The sequence below is a fragment of the Triturus cristatus genome, chromosome 4_1, assembly GCF_964204655.1.
Source record: "Triturus cristatus chromosome 4_1, aTriCri1.1, whole genome shotgun sequence".
Taxonomy (NCBI): Eukaryota; Metazoa; Chordata; class Amphibia; order Caudata; family Salamandridae; genus Triturus; species Triturus cristatus.
Window position 1 is genome coordinate 1,157,062,673 of NC_140585.1, and position 20,648 is coordinate 1,157,083,320.

A 20,648-nucleotide genomic window follows, 5' to 3' on the forward strand; every position below is an offset into this window, starting at 1 on the left:
ATCACAGCCAGATTCATAAACATAACATGAAGAAGAACAGCAGAGCTACGTCTTGCTTACTGGGTCTAGTTTCCGCAGCAAGACAGTTCAAGCAACAGTATAGAAAATTCTGCAGGCATTCGAGGTCAATGAAGTCCTGGCAGAGACAACCTTTTCAACAGACACCCAAACTTTATACTTCTCATTTCAGGGCTTGGTGGATCTACCAGACACCATCAACACTTGTAGATCCAATCTCCACTGTCCTTTGACAGCTTCGCTGCTTCAAAACCTCCCTGAATCCCCACCTTATGTCACCATCTTCCGGTGGGAGGAGGGTCACCAATTTTTCTTTTCTACCAATTCGGAGATGATCACAACATATTGTTCGGTCATCAAGCTAATCCACAATGGTTAGGCCATACCCTTCCTCCTTATGGATCACACCCTTTCCACCAGGACGTGCTCTCTGACACACTTCTCAATTTTGAAGGAAGAATTCCTTGCCTTGTTGAGGGGGGACAATAGACTTGTGCCTCTGAAAGAAACAAGCATTATATTCTAATCCCTTTAATTCTTCTTGCCCAAGAAGGACGATTTGGCACTCATCATAAATCACTGCCTTCCGAACATGTTAATTTGGCATGACAAGTCCAGGATGCTAACCCTGAGCCATGTTTTGCTGGCCATTAATGTATGAGATTGGTTAGTTTTCTTGGAACTCCAGGATGCCTGCTTCCATCGTCCAATTTCCTTGCCCACAGACATAACCTGAGATTCACTGTGCGATCCCAGCCCAGTTATTTCTCAATTTTGCAGGTCGGACTGACATCTTCATTTCATGTTTTCCAGAAATTGGGGTGAGTTCAATGCCATGGTGAGGGTTCCATGAGTTTCTGTACTTGGACAAATGGCTAGAGAAAGAGGTCCAAGGTTGCCATGTCCGGTAGACAGAGTGATGACTACAGCCACATGGCACCACCTGGCGGCACTGGAAAGCTATTGGCAGGGAAAGGTTTTCAGGATCAGTCTGATGACTAGAAGGGAGATTTGTGCATGAAAATATATCTACATGAAATATGATCAACAAAGGCAAGTAACCTCTTCGTTAAATTTGCTGAAGGTGTATAAGTGCATAGTGACCCTCTCTATGCTTTGTCTTTCATGAGTAATGGCCATTCCCCACATTCAACAATCGTAATAAATATTATTTCAGCATATACCATGCACACATATGCAAACACACACTCACACCCAGCACCACCCTTCAACGGTGTAGCATACTACTCAACTCAAATTCATAATTTGTCTTAAATGGCTTGGACTAAGTATGTACTATTAAAAGTCACATTCATTCATCATGTTGACTCCTTTTTGGAATCAGTGATTTGAGTATCAGTAACTCATACTCCCGTTCTGAAATTGTTAAAGTAAAAGAGTTTGTTGTTACTTGAAATCCCCACTATCAGAAGTGATACATTTTATTTGTAAAAATTAACTGCAATGTAAGCACTCGGTTGGTTCTTTTTGTTGTAAAGTATTTTGATCCTAAATTAAGTTTCAATCAGTGAGATTTTGTAGTCGCTAGTTTTTTTAATTTATATACTGGCACATGCATCAACAAAGACTTTTGCGATACCTTCATTGCGATTTTCAAGAAATCGCAATTAAGGAATTGCAAAAGCCTATGCATGTAGGAATCGCTATAAAAATAGCGATTCCTACAAATTCCTTAATTGCGACTCGCAATTAAGGAATGCCGTCCCATTCATTCCTATGGGCCTCCAGGCCCATAGGAATGAATTGGAGATTGCATGAGCAAATTGCGAGGACCAGTAGGTACTCGCAAATTGCTCATGCAATTTCAAGGGTGCAAGGGTGTCAAAATGACACCCTATTGCACCCCTGAAATTGATCTGTGCACATATGTTGCACACACACATGCTCTAAGGGCATGTGTGTGCGCAACATGAAACTTTGAAAAATGCACATAAGTGCATTTTTCAAAGTTTTTGCAAATTACCATGAAGTTCAACTTCATGGTAATTTGCTCCCCCTATTAGCGAAATCGCTAATTTTTTTAACTTTAATGCATTGCATTTAAGGAATCTCAATTTGGGATTCCATAAATGCAAGCGCAATTTAAGGAATCGCTATTTAGAGATTCCTTTAAATTGCGATTTTTGCATTTGGGATGATGCATCCCAAATGCAAAAAATACCGGTCGCAAAGGGGCATATTCTGCTAATCTGCCCGTTTGCGACCAGTTTTCTCGTTGATGCATGTGGCCCATAGTGTCTGGGGTAGTTAGATTTGTGGGCCAGGATAATAGCTGCACTGCAGCTGTTTAGGTTTCAACTTGTGTAGTGTTCCGCTTAGTTTTCTCTTAGTCATAATTGCACAGATTCAGTTGTATCCGTGCAATGAAGATTACGATGTGAACAGTTATTTTTGAAAGGATATTGTGAATATGAAGTACTTCCTAATGTTCGCTGAGAAAAACAATATAAAAGTTGAAAAGTAAATTTTTTAACTCTAGTTTTTAATTGTGTATGTAATAATTAAAAGCGATAGTTATGAGATAGCTATTTCAATGCCGTTTTAACCATTCAGTTTAATTATGCATATAGTGATTAAACACAATGGTAAAAAAATTGTATTGAAACATCCTTCTTTTGAACTACCATAGCCTTTTGGCTGGATCTACTCACACATACATAAATGCATATGTATTTAAAGCAAGTAAGTACAACCTAGATACGCTGCAGAACCTGAAGTACCTGGTGGTCATATCTCATGACTTCCCTTAAGAGTCACTTGATTAGAGACCGGGTAGACACTTCAACAGACACTCAGTTAAGTGTTTTGAGATACATTACAAGTGGATCAAGTAAGTAGGTTTGCAGGAAAGGTCATAATTTCAAAACCTGATGTCCTAGCGCTACCTGTCTCCCATAAGTATTCCATGATATCACTTTTTCTGTCCCAGTACCACAAACATCTCTCATTGGGCCAGATGTACGACCATATTTTGCAGTTGCAAATGGGAAATCGGCCCATTTGCGACCGCAAAATTGGTTACGCCTATGTACATACCCTATTTTGCGAGTCGGTAACCAATTACTGACTCGCAAAATATGGTTTGGTATTTGCTATAAGAAAGGGGTGTGCCAATGGTGTCCCTTCCTAATAGCGAATCCAAATGGTATATACCATTGTTTTGCAATCGCATTTGCGGTCGCAAAACACCCGCAGTTTGCCACCTACTCCAAGTAGGTGATAAGCCACTTGCAAATGGGAAGGGACCCCTTTCCCATTGTGAATGGGTGAGAAGATATTTTTTAAGAGCAGGCAGTGGTCCCAGGAACCACTGCCTGCTCTTAAAAATATGAAACTGAAAAGTTTCATTTTTCTTTTTTAAATGCATTTTTTTTTTTAAACTGCTTTATTTAAAAAGCAGTCACAGACATGGTGGTCTGCTGACGCCAGCAGGCCACGATCCCTGGGAGTGCTAGCCATTCCCAATGGGTTCGCAAATTGCACCTGCCTCATGAATATTAATGAGGCATGCAATTTGCGACCCCATTAGGAATCGCAAACAGTGTCTGAGACACTGTTGTACATTCCATTTTCCGAGTCGCAATTCGAGGCAATTTGCGACTCACAAAATGGAATGATCGTACATCTGGCCCACTGTCTTTTGCGGAATAGGACTTCCCTGCAGGTGTCTAATTCCAGTATCAGAGATAGGTTCCATGATATACAATTCTGAGATGCTACTTTATTAGTAAATTTGCACTATCTCACGAACAGTAGAGGAGGCCCTCACATTACCTACCAGAGCACATGTGAAATCAAAAAATTAGATGCATAATCCTGGTGAGCTCCATACCTCTGAAATATGGTAAGAAAGAGCTCCAGGGGCAGCAGCACACAGCAGAAACTGAACTGACCAGTATAGATTATATCATGGACAACCCTTGACAATGCACTTAATATGATAAAGGTGTGGCTTTTGTTTGGCGTCAACAGGAGCGATTCCATTCACCAGTGTAATATTTGCAGCAAACCGCGGCTCAAGGCTTTCTTGGTGAAGCCTGTGATTCAAGATTAAGGGTCTTGAGGGGATTGAGCACTTCACATGGAGTAACTGTTACTAACAGTAGTCCCTCAAATTGTTTATTCTGTATTGTGAGCACTTTTAGTGGTGGGCTTGCTGGAGGCTCTTACAGGTGGTGCAGATGAAGCATCCATGACTATTTTATTTCCCTGCTATGTCCAAAACAATTACATTTTCTCTGTCTACAGGATGATGACTATGACCCAGTGCCTGAGATCCGGCGTGATCACTTTGAGGAAGCCATGAAGTTTGCTCGTCGCTCTGTCAGCGACAATGATATCCGCAAATATGAGATGTTTGCGCAGACGCTGCAGCAAAGTCGTGGTTTTGGGAACTTCAGGTGAGGATTTTCTAGAAAGAAAGTGATTTTTGGGACATTGGGAAGCGTTTCACCCTTCTGAGCACTACACATGTAACAACTACTTACCTTGTATCCCCAAGGGTATTCTATCACACGTTTTGGGCTCCCCTTTGTCTGCAGCCCCACATATTTATTCCACCCACATCTTTCTGTTCTGTGTCTTAGGATCTCATTAAGAGGAATACGTGTTAAATTATTGCAGCCTAAGTGTAGGAATTTTAGAACACTTTAGTTTCATATAGATGAAAGGTACAAAGTGTGCATCAGGCATTATTAAATGCAGATAAGTACACACTAGCCTCTCTGTGGCCAAATTTCTGATTTTTGTTAAGTGTTTGGATGCCACATAAATGTAAAATACAATACAAAGCAGGATTGCAGCCTAAAGCCTAACTTTGTGACTTGGGGATAGCAAAGAAACATAAAAAGGGGGTTAATGCTGCCAGGTAGGCAGTGCTGAAAATGCACTGTCCTTATAAGAAGCTAGCATCTTCTACATCCCAGCATGCCATGTAGTGACAGTTGCCTCACATAGCCAGTTCTTTTTTTCCCAGCTTTTTTGAGAAGGTGTTAGAACACTATTATGTGTATTTTATCACCCTATTCTCTCAGATATATTGTTTTCTAGTTTCAATCAGCCTCTCTTATATTCTGTAAATATTTCCCATCTGATTTTGACATCTTTTGCAGTGGATTTTCCTCCCTTGTGGTGTCATGATGCTAATCCACCCCTCACCCCAACCCCCCTGAGTCAATATCTCCACCGTCAGCAACTCTTTCATTGTGTATAGTATTATAAGAGGAACTGTGCAGACTAATTTACAGCTTCTTCAGCAGTCATTGCTGCTGTCAAAGCTCTAGTTCTCCAACACAACAGCCAAAAGTGTCTCTAGTACATCAACTGTCTACCACCACAATTAGGCACTGCTCAGGTGTAACCCAATCTGGTTGCAGTTCTAGTTCATCTCCTTCACCTCCTCCTCCTCTATCAGAGACACCTAGTCTTGCCCTGAAACATCAAGCACCATTTCCACAGCTGCATAATCTATTTCTCCTCAATCCAAGATAAGTATAAATGAGAGACCCACTCCACCTCCTCTAAGAAAATACATTGATGAATCGTACAAAGTCTTTTCTTTGAACTTCTGCTCTCACCAGCATATTCTACTTCATGGATTTCTCTGGTCGATGAAATAATGACCTAATATTGCATTGAAGACCCTATTCAAACATGGGCCTTTTTCGTCATGGAGACTTTGCAGCCTATGATCCCTGCTTATACCCTCTTGCCGCTATTAAATGGCTTTGAAGAGGTGACCCTGGAAAAGTTGCTTACTCCTGCCACAACCAAAATTTCTGCCCAAAAAACATAGGCCTTCAGACCGAGATATTGCCTTCTTTTCACTGCATCCCAAACTAGATTCAATAATAACATCTACTGTGCAATTAGAGATTTGGGACATTTCACTACAGGCAGATGGTTTAAACTCTTCCATGGTCTTAACTGCAATGGCCACTTGTGCAGCATCATCAGCATCTTACTCCTTACCAAAAGGAATGAGACAGCGGAAGATGCTTTCAACAACAGCCCATCTCAGCCAAGAAGTCTCAGTATGACTCGAAGCAAGGACTCCCCCACTTTTCACCCTACGTATGCCATTATGAAAGTGGAAAGTGCAAAATAACATCAACATAAGTGACAAAGCTCTGAATGGAAGTAGAAGACTCCAGTATGTGAAGGTTCCCTAAAAACAAGCCAACTGGTCCCTATTCCCTGGTTATCATTTTCTATTATCACTGTAGTTTGTATGTCGATTCTGAGTGTCAACTACTGTAACAACAAATCCACATGATATACCTCTTCCTGAGAAGTATCCCAACAAATGGATTCTTGATTTTCCAAATACTGCAAAGGCCACAAGGTCAGTTGCCATCTGTGCCTGGTCAAACCCCAGTCAGTTTGTATACTCGAACTCACTCACCCACCACACTCACTCACCCTCCCCAACCAAAAGCTGCCCGATTCACAGAGGTACACTTACGCCTTTGTGTAAGTTTACTTTTTTTTCACTATTCACAAACAAATGATTCAGTTGTAAGTTTACTATTTTGGAGACTCCACAGTAGGGCGGTGAACTCCGCACAAAAAAAGATAGTGGCTTGTGAAGGAATAATGGTTTCTAACATTGTGATTAGCACCAAGCAAGGATCCCTCCTGTAGACACAAGGAATTTGAAAGATGGGGATAGTGGGGATCCCCACCCACCAAAGTCCCTTAAAATCTCTCCCGTGGAGTCACGGGTAAATTGGGGGTTTAACCATTAACCCCTATCTCCCGGTTTTAGAAAGCCCACAAGACAATAGTGCTGTTTCCTTTAAATAAAAAGAATGGGGTTCAGGTAGGTCCTTCCTGGTATCGAGCCATAGCCCTCACTCATAAAACGCAAACATTATTTTTTTTCTACCCCTAATAAAAAATGTAATGTGGATAACGGAGAATAGCCTAGTGCTACTGCCACCAAGGACAATAGTATCCTCTGATGTTATTCAATGTGGAAGCATTTAAACAGACGTGGAAACCTACATTCAATTCTTATTTCAATTCCATATATATTTACACAGATTGAGTTCTTTTGTTTCTTCTTTATTCTCTATACAAATTTTCAAATAAATCATTCCACAAAACTGTTCTACAGAAGCAAACATCAGACTCAAGTGTCACATTATACTGTCAACAGATGCAGCCAACACATGTTTTGCAATAAGCCACTCCCTCAAGGTTTATTTTATATCTGTTGATAAACTTCAGTTACATCAATATTATATCCCATGTGCCTTTCTCTTTTTCATCTTTTCACAGAATAGGTTTTCCTACTTTCCTTTGAGTATCTCAGTGATACAGATTTAATGATCCACAGTCCATTTCCATAGGTATTTTACTCTTGATTCAGACAAGAGAACCTCCATTTTCATCTCCTGTGACAGCCCACATATGCTACATGCTCTTATAGGCTACAGGAATATGTAATGTTGGTGGGCAGCCACCTCATATGGGTTGAATTCTTAGGGATCGTAAGAAGGACTGGGAGATTGATGTAAAAGTTCTCCTGACCACTAGGTGGGTGAGGGAAACTGGGGGGCTAACTCCCAGTATGCCCACTAAACATCAGAACTGTTCTTTCCTAATGAAAATAGTGGAGAAGTTAGCTGATTTGTCTTGGCATAGAGTTGTATTCTCCACCCCTAAAGGGCAAGTAGTCTTTTTGCCTCCCCTCCACTTCTGAGGGAAGTTTGGAGGATTTAGCCTCACTGGCCATCCTTGGGAGGTGGGTGGACAGAAATTGCCATGTACACCAAGATATATTATTGTTTTTTTTTTAAAAAAGAAAAAGGAATGGGTTTGGGGCAAGCCTATCCTGGCATCAGGCCTCACTCTGACCCTTAAAGCCCTAATAGTCTTTTTGCTACCCCAGGACCCCTAATTTGCCCTCACCGGAAGTCGGATCGGGAGGGCAGAAAAATGCAGAAGATACCAGGGAAAGATTTGAAAAAGAAAGAATAGTGTGGGAGCCTGCCCGTTGTGGCATCAGGTTGGACCACCCCCCCGCACAGAGCTCGCAGAGTCCCCTGCCCCAGGATGAGAGGGCAGAAAGCGTATTAGACCCCAGGGGCAATATTATGACGAGTGCCCCGGGTGCACATCAAGCATTTGCACCCGCTCCTTGCACCCCAATTGCTTCCAACACAGGCACTTGATATTATAGAAAGGCTTGCATATGCTTGAGCGGCTCCTTCTAAAAAATGAACAACACATTTTATGCTGCACAATCATAAGGGGGCGTACCGTTATTTGCATTTGCAATTCCAAGAATACATTTTGATTTCTCCATTTTGTATTATGGCATTGTTTCCCAAACTGTGGTGGGTTGTGAGCCTATTTTTGGTGTGTCGTGAAAGTTCAAGCAATAAATAAAAATGCCTTGTCACATTTGCTGTGCTTCAAAGCCAAAGGTCAAATGTCAGGCTATGTATTCTGACAAATTGCTTCTTTCTTTGTACATGGGGATTGCTGTTTACAAGCTCCTCTCACTTTGCACCCAGAGAAAGAAATGTAAAGTGAATTATTTGACACTCTGGCTGGAGTACAGGTGTTTGAAAGGAAAGTTTGTAGGATGTCATTGTTTTGCAATACTCAACAATATGTAAATACGTGCGAATGAAATGTACACGTTCAGCTGTTAGGAAAGCAGAAAAGACACCCATTTTTTGTAATTCTGAAGTGTGATGGAAATAAAGGTTTTAATAGGATCATAACACATGAAGACACTTTACTTGGTGGTGCACACATGTAAATGATAAATATTCACTGAAACCTGATATCCACACATTTATCATTTGTGCGTGATATATTTTTATCAGTAAAACTGTATGTCTGTGCAAATGTAGAGGGCATTTCAATGGAAAATGTGTTGTCTGTAAATTACAGTGCACTACCGCACAATGCTTTAGTTAAATAAAAAAAATTGCCAATATCATGTCCATTAAAGCAAGGTGGGTCTCGAAAGTTTGTAGTTCTAAAAAGTGAGGTCTGGTACTAAAAGGTTTGGGAACCATTGTATTATGAGCTTTTCCTACTGTGGGTGACAAGCCCACCCACAAAAGCGGGGTACCATTTTTATTGAGAGAAGTGCAGGAACACAGGATAGTAGAACATTTGCTATTATCTATTGAATGTCTCTCCATTTTTGACTTCCAAATATAAATCAGTGTGCAAGAAACAACACATTTTGCAAAAAGATCACATGATGTTGTGCATAGCCCTTAATACAGAGTTGTATAAATGAGCACTATTTCTAAATTCAGATTCTTTAGTACATTTAAAAAGTTCATGTCTTTCCTTCATACCCATTTTTCATTCAGAAATGTTACCTTATGAATTGATGCATGGTTGGTTCACAGTGAAAACTCATAATTATAGCTGAAGCTATGTTGATGGCTCTAGTTATCGTGTGTTTCGGGCAGCCAACAAACACTGTATAGCCCTGTCAATGGAAAAGTAAGACAGATGTAATGGTATATTACTTCTGTGGTTTGGCCCTTTGGAGGATAAAAATACTGATGGAAACCTTGTCACGTATTTGTATATTTTCCTACTTACTTTCATTGTTTATTTTAGCAGTTTCATAGGTAAAACTAAGAGCCATTTACAGCAATGACGCCTTGCTGTATTTCAAATGTTGTCCACTTTTCGGAAATGCACAGCATTGTGAGTTCAACCCTGGATTTCAGACCTCTTTCTCCCAGAAACTACGAGTAGGTAGAAATCTCAAAAATTGGAAATATTGATGACCAGATAGATAATTGCAAAAACTGTGGTTAAAAAAAATATTTTTTACAACTCTGGGTCTTCCTGAAACTGGAACGTGGGTAATCAGCACTGCTCACTTTTTGTTGATGCCATTCTGTGAAAAAACACATGCTTTCTTGCATTGCACATTGTTGCCATTTTTAAAATAAACCTCCCCTTTTTTCAGCATTTTGGCTATTTTCTCAGTTCCCTCCAGGGGAATCCAAAAACTCTGGGTCCCATTGCAATCCCCAACATGTGACAAAATAGACATACATTTAACTTTGATATATTTTGTTAAAAAATGTTATGAAGGCTTAGGCATGTCCTGTGCCACATTTCAATAAAGAGGTTAGGACTTGGGGAAGGAAACGTCCTGGCATTTAAGGTGTTAAGAAAGCCGTGCAGGGTATTACGTTAGAAATTATTTTGTTTATGGTGCCAATTACCATATCCACTGAGTCTCTGTACCCAAACTAAAAATGCCTCAGCTCTCTTCATCATCTTTGTGTTTACCCAAACTTTCTCCCACCTGCAAAATGACTCAGCTTTGTCATTGACCAAAACCTTAATTTAACTGACCATGTTTCCAAATTGAGTTTATTCCCATCCTACTAAATCTATATACTCAGGATGTATAAAATTCCTCAAGCCGAGTTAAGACCAGTAATACAGGCACTTTATTTCACCGCACATATTGATAAAGAAAATACAACCGTGGCAAGACTTCCCAAATCTTCTAATACTCTATTAGAGCTAGTGAAGCTGTCTGTGCTGTCCTGTATCAGGAACAGTGTCCTCTTTTCGCACTACACATTTTTCCCCGCCCAGAGTATTGATACAAAGTTCCACCAAACTTTTTTTTGTTAATCTTCAAATATATTGCTCAACTTCACTTTGACAATCTCTCAACAGAATGGCAATGAAGCTCATAAACCACTGTCCAGTGTATTGATGTGATTTATTATGTTCACGATTTTGACTCTACTTCCACATTGTGATAAATCAATCCACAATTAAGCAAATACCAATGCATTTTGGGCTATGTGTCCTTCATCAGGAGGAAATGATTCTACAAGGAAAAATATACAACAGACCAAATCAGATACAGGATCTAGTTGATTGTTTGCTAAACTTTCGCTATCATCATAAAATTATTGTAAATGAAACTGTACTGCATGATTGTCTCTTATCAATGACATGGATATGCAGTCGCGGTTTACGTACTGAGGGACGAAAGGCACCCCTATCTATCTATTTCCAAACAAGAAAAGAGGTCTGGTGCTTTGATACGCGTGGACTGCATTTGCCTGTGGAACAGTAGATGAATTCTTTGGAAAGAAGGGGACCCCTACAACTAATGAACTTGCTATACGTAGGGAAAAAGACCAGGTAGGTAAAGAACTATAACAAGGGGGTAAATATCCAAAGTAATATATATCCGAAATGGATCATGAGATGTAACCACTTAAGTGCTAGTCATATAGACAAAAAACCTTGATTAGAAAAATACTTTTATTTCTACATTTGATATTCTTTTTGTATGTTATTCAATCTGGGTATGATGTAGCGTATAGCACTAAAATATATAACAGTATGTACAAGTCAGCAAACAAAATACAATAAAGTTAATTCAGAAAAAGGAAAATGAAGGAAAATACACACACTATGTATATATATTGATATCAGACATCAAAAAACAGAAAAACTAAATAGACATGTAAATAATAAACACAATGCGGTAGATGGGGACTACGCGCGTTTCGGCATAACAGCCTTCATCAGGAAAACCGTCTATTGCGCTGACACTGAAAAAAATATATATATAAAAACAACATATAAGAGAGTGGTTACATTCCAATGGTTAATATACATATGCACCATATTTTTAAACAATTTATATCCAAAATTCACAAAAAAGACTAAAACTATATAGTTTGAAACAGGACAGAACAGATATAAAAAAATCACTTATACAATATTCAAATGGACACCTTAGGTTGATGATGCCTTATCTGATAATAAATGAAAAAAGAAAAAAGAAAGAAATTTACAAGGTTCATCGAAGACAACGCAATCCTATATGTGTCCTATAATTTACCTGCACGGGGAGAGGGACCTGGTAGAGCCAAAGGGGGTTTACTTATACTTATATCGGTCCATCGCCGGATAGTGGTAAAAAAGCATATACCAGTAGGTGATCTTGTACAGATGCTCTGGATCTCTGAAGGTAAAGGCCGCAATATCCTTTTGATCAACTATTATAATAATATCTTTGACGGCACCAGGAGTAAAATAGTAACTGACCTGGCCAATACCATTGATAATCTGAGTTTGGAATCTAATGTTGTATTTGATATTATCTGGTGTGGGGACTTTAACACTACGTTGTGTGAATTGTCACCCTTAAAGGTTTGTGGGGTTACTAACAATGCTGGTTGGGATGTACTGCATTTTGGTCATGATACCTACGGGGAAACCTTGCACACATTAATGGGTTGTCATGACCTGGAAATATTGGAATGCTGTAAGGATGGAAATGGCCTGCCCGTCCCAACATTCAAAAACTGGCGTACTGAGTCTGTGATTGATCATGTGATAGTATCTTCCAGTATTATCGATTGCTTTGCACCTCCGGAAATTGAAATATTAGCTATAAGTGACCACAATTGTATTATTGTGGCCACCACTTTGTGGGAGGATAGTGATGTAGAGGTGGGGATTCCAATTGATAATGTAGAAGCTCACAGGGTCAATGGGGTCAGGCTTAGGTGGGTAGGGGAAAAAGCCTCAGAATTGATTACATCTATAATAAAGGGGAATTTGGCAGACATTGTTTTTATTGTGGAAAACAGATTCGACCATGAGCGGGTCTTATCTTCTTTTAAAGGAATCAACACTGCCATTGATGCCAAATTTACCGGTCGTAATAGGGGTCGTTCAAGGATTGGACCTGGTTGGTTCGACCACTCCTGTTCGGCAGCTCTAACCAGCCTCAAGCAGGCCTTAGCAATGAAGCCCAGGGATAAAAATTTAGTAATAAATTTAAGGACAGATTATAAAAATGCTCTTAAATTTAGGAAGGGGAATCTACAGCAGCAAGCTTGGGACTCACTCAACCAAGCTGCAGAATTATCTGACTGCACGCTGTTTTGGGCGACGGTTAACTCACCATTTCTTAAAGAGGCCAATGTACCCGAGTTAACAGCAAATGTTTCAAGTGAAGTATGGATTACCCACTTCTCGATTATTTTTGACTCTGGTAAAATTGCTGATGCCTGTTCATCCAGTTGGCCTATTTTGCCACTTGATTTCTCTGTTAGGGAGGTCGAAAGCGGCATTCGGGCGAGCAAGGGCGGGAAAGCCCAAGGCCCGGATGGGGTCCCGATTGACGTTTATAAAGCTGCACCTGAAGTCTGGGGACCCCTGTTAGCCGTCGTTTTTAATGCTGCTGTCTGTACTGGGCCCCCTCCATCCTGGGGGGAGTCTATTATTGTCCCAATTTATAAAAAAGGAAGCAGGTCTGATGCAAAGAATTATCGTCCGGTTTCTCTATTGGACTCATCTATAAAGGTTATGAGTAGAGTTATGCTTGTAAGATTGGAGGAATGGGTGGAACAGGATTGCATTCTGGCAGACAGTCAGTATGGATTTAGGAAAGGCAGGGGTACGCTTGATCAATGTGTCAATTTAGAATTGTTGATCGGGAAGTACACTGATGCAAAACCAGGCCTTATGTACCTATGCTTCGCAGACTTGAGTAGCGCTTTCGACATGGTGGACCACTCGATTTTGTGGCCAACCTTGTTGAAAATGGGAGCACCAGAGGGTATAATATTCTTTCTCGCCAGGATGTACGAGAAATTAAAAACCTGTGTGCGTTTCGGGAGTAAGGGAGAATGTACCCCAAATTTTAGTGTCAAACGTGGTATAAGGCAGGGTTGTGTTTTAGCTCCTCTTTTATTCATTTTATTTATTCATGGAATTGATGCTATTTTAAAGGAAGTTAACGCAGATGCTCCCATGATCAATGGCGTTTCAGTGCCGGTGTTATTATACGCCGATGATGCTGTTTTGTTATCTAGAACTTCCGTGGGACTGCAGCGGTTGATGGATAGTTTTGCGTCCTTTATTAAAGATAAGAAACTAGTTATTAACATAGGAAAAACGCACACCATGATCTGTGGTTCAAAGAATCCAAAACATACTATTAAAGGGTACTTTATTGATAATGTAAAGGTGCAACAAGTGGATAAATTTTGCTACCTAGGTATTACCTTTTCTTGTGAGAAGAAGTGGATTTATGAATTTAATAATATACGCAATAAAATGGCTAGAAATGGCCATGGCATCTTCAGATTTGCCGGCAAAATTGGGGACCGTAGAACCGGGGACATGCTTAAAATTTACCAGGCCAGATGTGTAACTATTGCAATGTATGGGGCAGGAATTTGGGGCTACTGTTGTGCCCATAATTTGCAGCTGGAAGAAAATCTTTTTCTTAAAAAACTTCTATGCTTGCCTACCTCGGCCTCTAATGTTCTGAGTCACCAGGAATTATCTGTTAACTACCTACTCGACTTCTTATCCCTTAGGCCTTTGATTACCTGGCGGTCAATCTGGCTGAAGGATGAGAAGTCCTTTACTAGGTCTATTATCCAGGACTGTTTGCGATTAGACAAATTTGTAGCAATACCCCGGATTAAATACATTATTGTATGTTTTTCAGATGTTTTTAACCTGAATATTGTAAAAGACCCCAAAGCAGTTCTATCGATCCCCAAAACTGAGCTGAAAAGGGCTTTTCTGGATTTTGCAGAGAGAAAGAGGGCAGTTGCTGCCGGAACTCTGTCCACTGTTATGTTTTACAATAGGTACTTATCTACGGAAGGATTCCCTGTCTATCTAACCTTAGTTACAAGGCCCTCGCATAAATTTGTGTTAACAAGACTCAGATTTGGAATGGCACACCATTTGGTGGCCCATCCGACAGCGAAAAAACATCCATCTGGGCCTTGTAGATGTGATGGGACTTCCACACAAAGCACACTGCACTTTATCTTGTTCTGTAAACTGTACTCTAATTTTCATATTGCTTTCCTTAAACCAATGTTTGTTAAATATGGAACACGTACAGTTGAGCACGCACTGAAATTAATATTTAATTTGCAATCTGCGGACATTTGTTTTACACTGCAACTTTTTTAAACAAATGCATCAATTCCAGGAAAAGTATGTGTTTTTAACAAAGTGTGTAATTGTGTTTTTGCATTTTAACCAGTTTTAATTAATTTATTGCGATTCTTAATGTATTGTCAATGTTTACTGTAACTTGCCCTCTGTATTTTTACTATGTCTGTCTCTTGTGCTTTTATGGTCATTAATTTGTACCGAATAAAGCTTAATTGAAAAATTGACAACACAATCCTCGACCCTTCTTAATCCAGATTCTGCAGCAACCACAGCACCAAGACCACCCTACTCACCGCCACAGATGACATCCACACCGTCCTCTACCAAGGCAAAACCGAAGCCCTGATTCTACTTGACCTGTCAGTAGCATTCAACATCGTCTCCCACTGCACACTCGCCGCCAGACTACATGACGCTGGCATACAAGGATCCGCCCTCGACTGGATCCGAACGTTCTTCAGCGGCAGAAGCCAAAGGATCTGACTGCCACCCTTCTTCTCCAAACCTACGGAAATCACCTGCGGCGTCCCACAGGGATCATCGCTCAGCCCAACCCTCTTCAACATCTACATGGCCGCTCGCCGCCATCGTCCGACAGCACCGCTTCAGCATAGTATCCTACACCGACGACACCCAGCTCATCTTCTCCCTCACCAAAGACTCCACCACCACCAGACTCAATTTCCAGGAAGGAATGCAGGACGTCGCAGCCTGGATGCGCAACAGCTGCCTAAAGCTCAACTCGGAGAAGACAGAAATCCTCATCCTTGGAACCACCCCATCGGCATGGAACAACACCTGGTGGCCCACCACCCTTGGCAGCCCCCGACCCCCACGAACCACGCCAGGAACCTCGGCATCGTACTTGACTCCTCCCTCTCCATGAACCGACAGGTCAACACCATCGCCTCCAGCTGCTTCAACACCCTCTGCATTTTCATAAGACTTTCAAATGGATCCCCCCCGAGTCAAGGAAGACAGTAACCCACACACTCATTACCAGCAAGCTGGACTACGGAAACGCCCTCCACACTGGCATAAACAAGTCTCTACTCCGCAAACTCTAGACGATACAGAGCACCACCGCCAGATTCGTCCTCGGTATCCCTCGACACAAGCACATCAGCCAACACCTACGTAAGCTCCACTGGCTCCCCGTCGAGAAGAGAGTCACTTTAAAAAAACTCACCCACGCCTACAAATGCCTACACAACACCGGACCCCAATACCTCAACAATAGAATCACCCTCCACGTACCCAAAAGAAACCCACAGTCCACCAACCTCTTCCTTGACGAAACCCCACGCATCCGCAGAGCCAAAGCGGGGGAAAGATCCTTCTCCTATATTGTGGCCAAGACCTGGAACTAGCTCCCAATCGACATCAGACGCGCCCCCTCTCTGAACACCTTCAGGAAGGCTCTCAAGCTCTCTTCGGCTGTACGGAGCTGCCATGTAATCACTTGATTACGTGAGTGCACCAAATTGAAGCACAACCAAACGTTAGAATTTCCTCAATCACATTCCCCGAATTACACATAGGTGCATAAGTGAAATCGTATCCTAAAAGGAATATTTCTGATGAACAAGAATACAGCTGTTTTGTACAATGTTACATGCCATTCATGAAAAGTACCATAAGGTCACAAAAAGTGTTATCACAAAACAACTATCATTTTTACAGGAAGCAACTGAATTACATTTAAACTGTTGGGGGCTAAAGAGTCCAATCTGTTGATCCAAAAAATTTCTCTTCTCAAAATGTTCTTGTTGTCAATCCCATCTCTTAATGGGACTATTTCCAACATGATGAAGCGAAGTTGGCTGATATTATGGCCCTGTGTGTGGAAATGTAATGCTACTGCTGATTTCTCATTTTTAGTACATATATTTCTTTTGTGTTCTGTTATCCTCATTGTGATTTTATGTTCAGTCTTCCCTACATAGGCTAGCTCGCAGGGCACTTCAGTAAATATATCACATTTTTGGAATCACAGGTGGCTGTGGTGCGTACTTTGGTCCCTCAGGATGGATGGGTAATTTCAGATCCTTTGATAATGTTGTTTTGATAATTTCACATTGCGTTTTGGGACTTTTTCTGTCAAAGGTGCCAGGGCCAGCCATACAAGTGGGGAACGGCTTTTATTGTGAGAAGTGTGGGAATACAGAACAGTAGAACATTTGGTATTATTAAGTACAATTCTCTTCATGTTTTGCTTCTAAATGTAAGCCAGTGTGCAAGAAAGAACACATTTTGGAAAATGTGCCCTGAATCTCATGATAACATGGGTAAGCCTATATTCAGAGGTCTATAAATAACTACTATTCCTAAATTCAGTATCGTTGGGCATTAAAAAATTCACAGGTTTCCTACTTCCCCATTTTTCAATCATTAGATTTTACTGTATCATGTGTGGTCAGCACACAATAAAATATTATTAAAAACTGCAGATCAGTTGTTGGCTCTGGTGTTCTGTGTTTGTGGGCAAACAACAAACACTAGATATCTCTCTGAACAGAAGTCTTTGGCAGAGATAATGGTATATTACTTTATTAAATTGGCCATTGGAACAAATACAGTTGAAAACGTCACCCAATTATATTTTTTCCTACTTATTTTCCTTTTTCTTTTCAAACAATTAGTTTGGGAAAGCTATGAGTGAGCTAACCAAATAACCCTTGCAGAATTCTGAATTTTGTATACATGTTATAAATATATAGGTTTCCGGGTTCACCAGGGGGTATCACACTTGTTTACACTATAAACTCAAGTAGGTAGAAACCACCAAAATTAAGAAAAAATCAATATTACTTTAAAAAAATGCAAAACCTGTGGTAAGAAAATTGATTTTTTACAATTGTGCTTGCTTCCAAAAATTGGAAAGATGGTAATCCTAGCACAGCAAACCTTTTGTTCTTGCAATTTGTTGAAAAAAACAAAAAAGTTGCTATATTTGGGCTATTTTCTCAGTTCCCTCCACGGGAATCCACAAAATCTGGGCATATTTAGAATCCCCAACATTTTCAAAAAATGGAGCGAAATCCGACTTTTTTGCCATTAACATGTGCGAAAAAAAGCTAAAACCGCACAAGCGCAAAGTGCTTCCTCCAACCATGAAGAAAATGGCTCCGCACTGGAACAGGAAAAGACACAGCTAAGGGGTTAAAGTGCATGTGGTTTTCCATTTGTTTTGATGATTTCCTATAGGTTACATTAAAAGATTTCTATTGTGTAAAAAGTGGTCCCATGCACAAACCCAACTACTCTAATGATTATAACTTGAGTGAAGGGTCCACCATTTTACTTTACCCCTTCATTCTGCTTCTCCCATCTGTATGTCTCCTGCCTAATCTTTCTCCTATGATTCGCAGGTTCCCAGAGGGGAAGCCAAGCGGTGCCAGCGGCAGTGGTCGGGATAGTGGTCAAAGCGGCAGTGGTGGGGGCCTTTTTCGTGATGAAGGAGATGACGATCTGTACAACTGAAGAGAAGAGATACCTTGTGCACTGAGGAAGTGGCCCTAGAAGCTTCAATCGTCATTTCTAAGAACTGCAGTGACTGGTAGACTCTGCTTTTTGTCAGTTGCCCAACTGGATTTGAGATTTGGCAACAGGCTAGTTATTAGGAAGACGCGAAATTGCCACATCAGAATCAGTCACATGTTCCCGCCTTCCTGAAGCCGCAACTAGTCTATAAATCTCCCAATTTGAGTTTTATTTTACTTTTGCTGTTGCTTTTTTTCTCCTTTTTCCTGGAATACGAAAAAGGGTACAGGTAGAGCTTTTCCTCTAAGGCTTTAGCCAGAGTTATCAGTTCTGATCTTGAAACGTTTGCTCCTGTCTTCCATTCTATTGACTTTGCTGTTCTGGCGAGTACTCTACATCAGCGCCCTAGCACACGAACCCCACTGTTTTTCTCCACTGCTCTGATGCAGAAAACTGCATGCCTTCTGTTGCTGAAGAGCAAATTAACTTGTTATTTAAAAAAATATATATTTTCAGATGATATTGGGAATAAATGGCCATAATCTTTTTTTGTGGTGGTTTCCATGCTAAGAATATCTCTTACTTGCTTCAGTCAGTATAGGTTGCTGCTGTGAGGCTTACCTGTCTGCCAGTTTTGCTCTGCGGGGTTTCTTTTTGCCCATAGAGTTTATATGCTTAAGATGTACTTGCACACCAGGGTTTTACACTGAGGTCTATCTGCTCAAAGAGTTTCTACTCTGAGGTCTATCTGGCCAAAGAGTTTCTAGTCTGAGGTCTATCTGGCCAATGAGGGGTAAGTTTATCATAGTGTTGTGTTGCCCTTGCGCCACGCAATGGGGCGCAAGGACAACGCATCACTAAAGTTAGATTTATCAAGCCACACAAGGCCACCTTTCATGGTCCTGAGTGGCTTGATAAATCGAGAGTAACGCTACACAGCGTGAATTGCTGCATTGCACTACTCTGCCCCAGGGAGCCGTTCTATGGGTGGAGCGTGGGTATTTCCACACATCCACCCATAGATTTTGGTGCATTCCCAGATTTACCATTTGCGGTAGACCTAGGAATGCCTCAAAGTGCTACACCTCCCAAGGTGAGGCATAACAAGGAGAAATATCTTTATTTCTCTGCTTTTATTTTACTCTTTCTTTGTGTGCTGTATTCTGCAGCATACATAGAAAGAAGAGAATGCCTCAGAGATTTTTTTTTGTGCAGAAAGATGCACCTTCCTGCACAAAAAAACAATTCTGTCTGCAATGCAGGCATTGGTGGTTAGCAACAGTTTTTGTGCCACTTCAAGGAAATGGCAGGAATATTTGCCTCTGAGTTTCTACTTGGAGCTCTGTCTGCCCACAAAATTTCTACGGTGAGGCCTCCCTACCTACAGAGTTTCTACCCTATGGTCTGTCTGTCCACAGAGTTTCTACTCTTAGCTCTGTCTGTCCACAGCTTTTCTACTCTGCAGTCTGTCTACCCAGTGAGTTTGTACTCTAAGGGTCAGTCTGCCCACAGAGTTTCTACTCCGAAGTCTATCTGGCCACCAGGTTTTTGGCAAGTTTAGTCTTTAGGCAGACATGTTTGACTTCTGTAAATGTTTTTGATTACCTTTGGGCAGCATTGACCTCAAAGAAAATCTGTAGTGAAAAAAAAGCTTCGCCTTTTGTCAGTAGACCGAGTTGTCTTTTTATGCAGATTTTGCAGTCACAGCTCATCTAAATCGACTATATAATGATTGTAAGTTCATTGATAATGAAAAATCTGAATTTAGCCTAAACAAAAACTACCTGTAAGAGGAATAGGAAATTAACTTTAAAAAACAGACATACAACATTGACCTTTGAAAAGAAATGTCTATTGAATGAGCTATTACCTTGATGCCTTGCAAGTAAAATAAAATAATTGAAAAAAGACCTCTCGTCTGTTTGTGGTAACCATTGCTCTGCTGAGGTATGCATCAAGTCGTTTTTTGTGAAAAGCAATTAAAAGGCGTTTTAGGGGTCAGCTGTGGGAATTTCATACAAAGAGTGACCAAGCCTAATTAAAGAGCTGTTACTAATGCAGATGCTCAGTGCACAGATCGCTGTGCGTCAGAAACTAAGTGTGTGTGGGTCAGTGCTCAGAAGGTGGTGGAATGGTGGGTTGTGGCATCAGGAACAATTCTGTTT

At 40.8% G+C, this 20,648-nt stretch overlaps 1 protein-coding gene across 1 annotated transcript in view; it reads left to right on the top strand.

The window, feature by feature from the left end:
• LOC146856239 (transitional endoplasmic reticulum ATPase-like) overlaps positions 1–20,393 on the top strand; it is a 123,603-nt gene extending 103,210 nt beyond the window's left edge. Inside the window, exons 17-18 of the mRNA XM_085654310.1 lie at positions 4,288–4,439; positions 18,372–20,393. Coding sequence (XP_085510436.1) covers positions 4,288–4,439; positions 18,372–18,483 — 264 coding nt within the window. The 3' untranslated portion in view covers positions 18,484–20,393. The remainder of the gene's footprint in view (positions 1–4,287; positions 4,440–18,371) is intronic.
• The last annotated feature ends 255 nt before the right edge of the window (positions 20,394–20,648 follow it).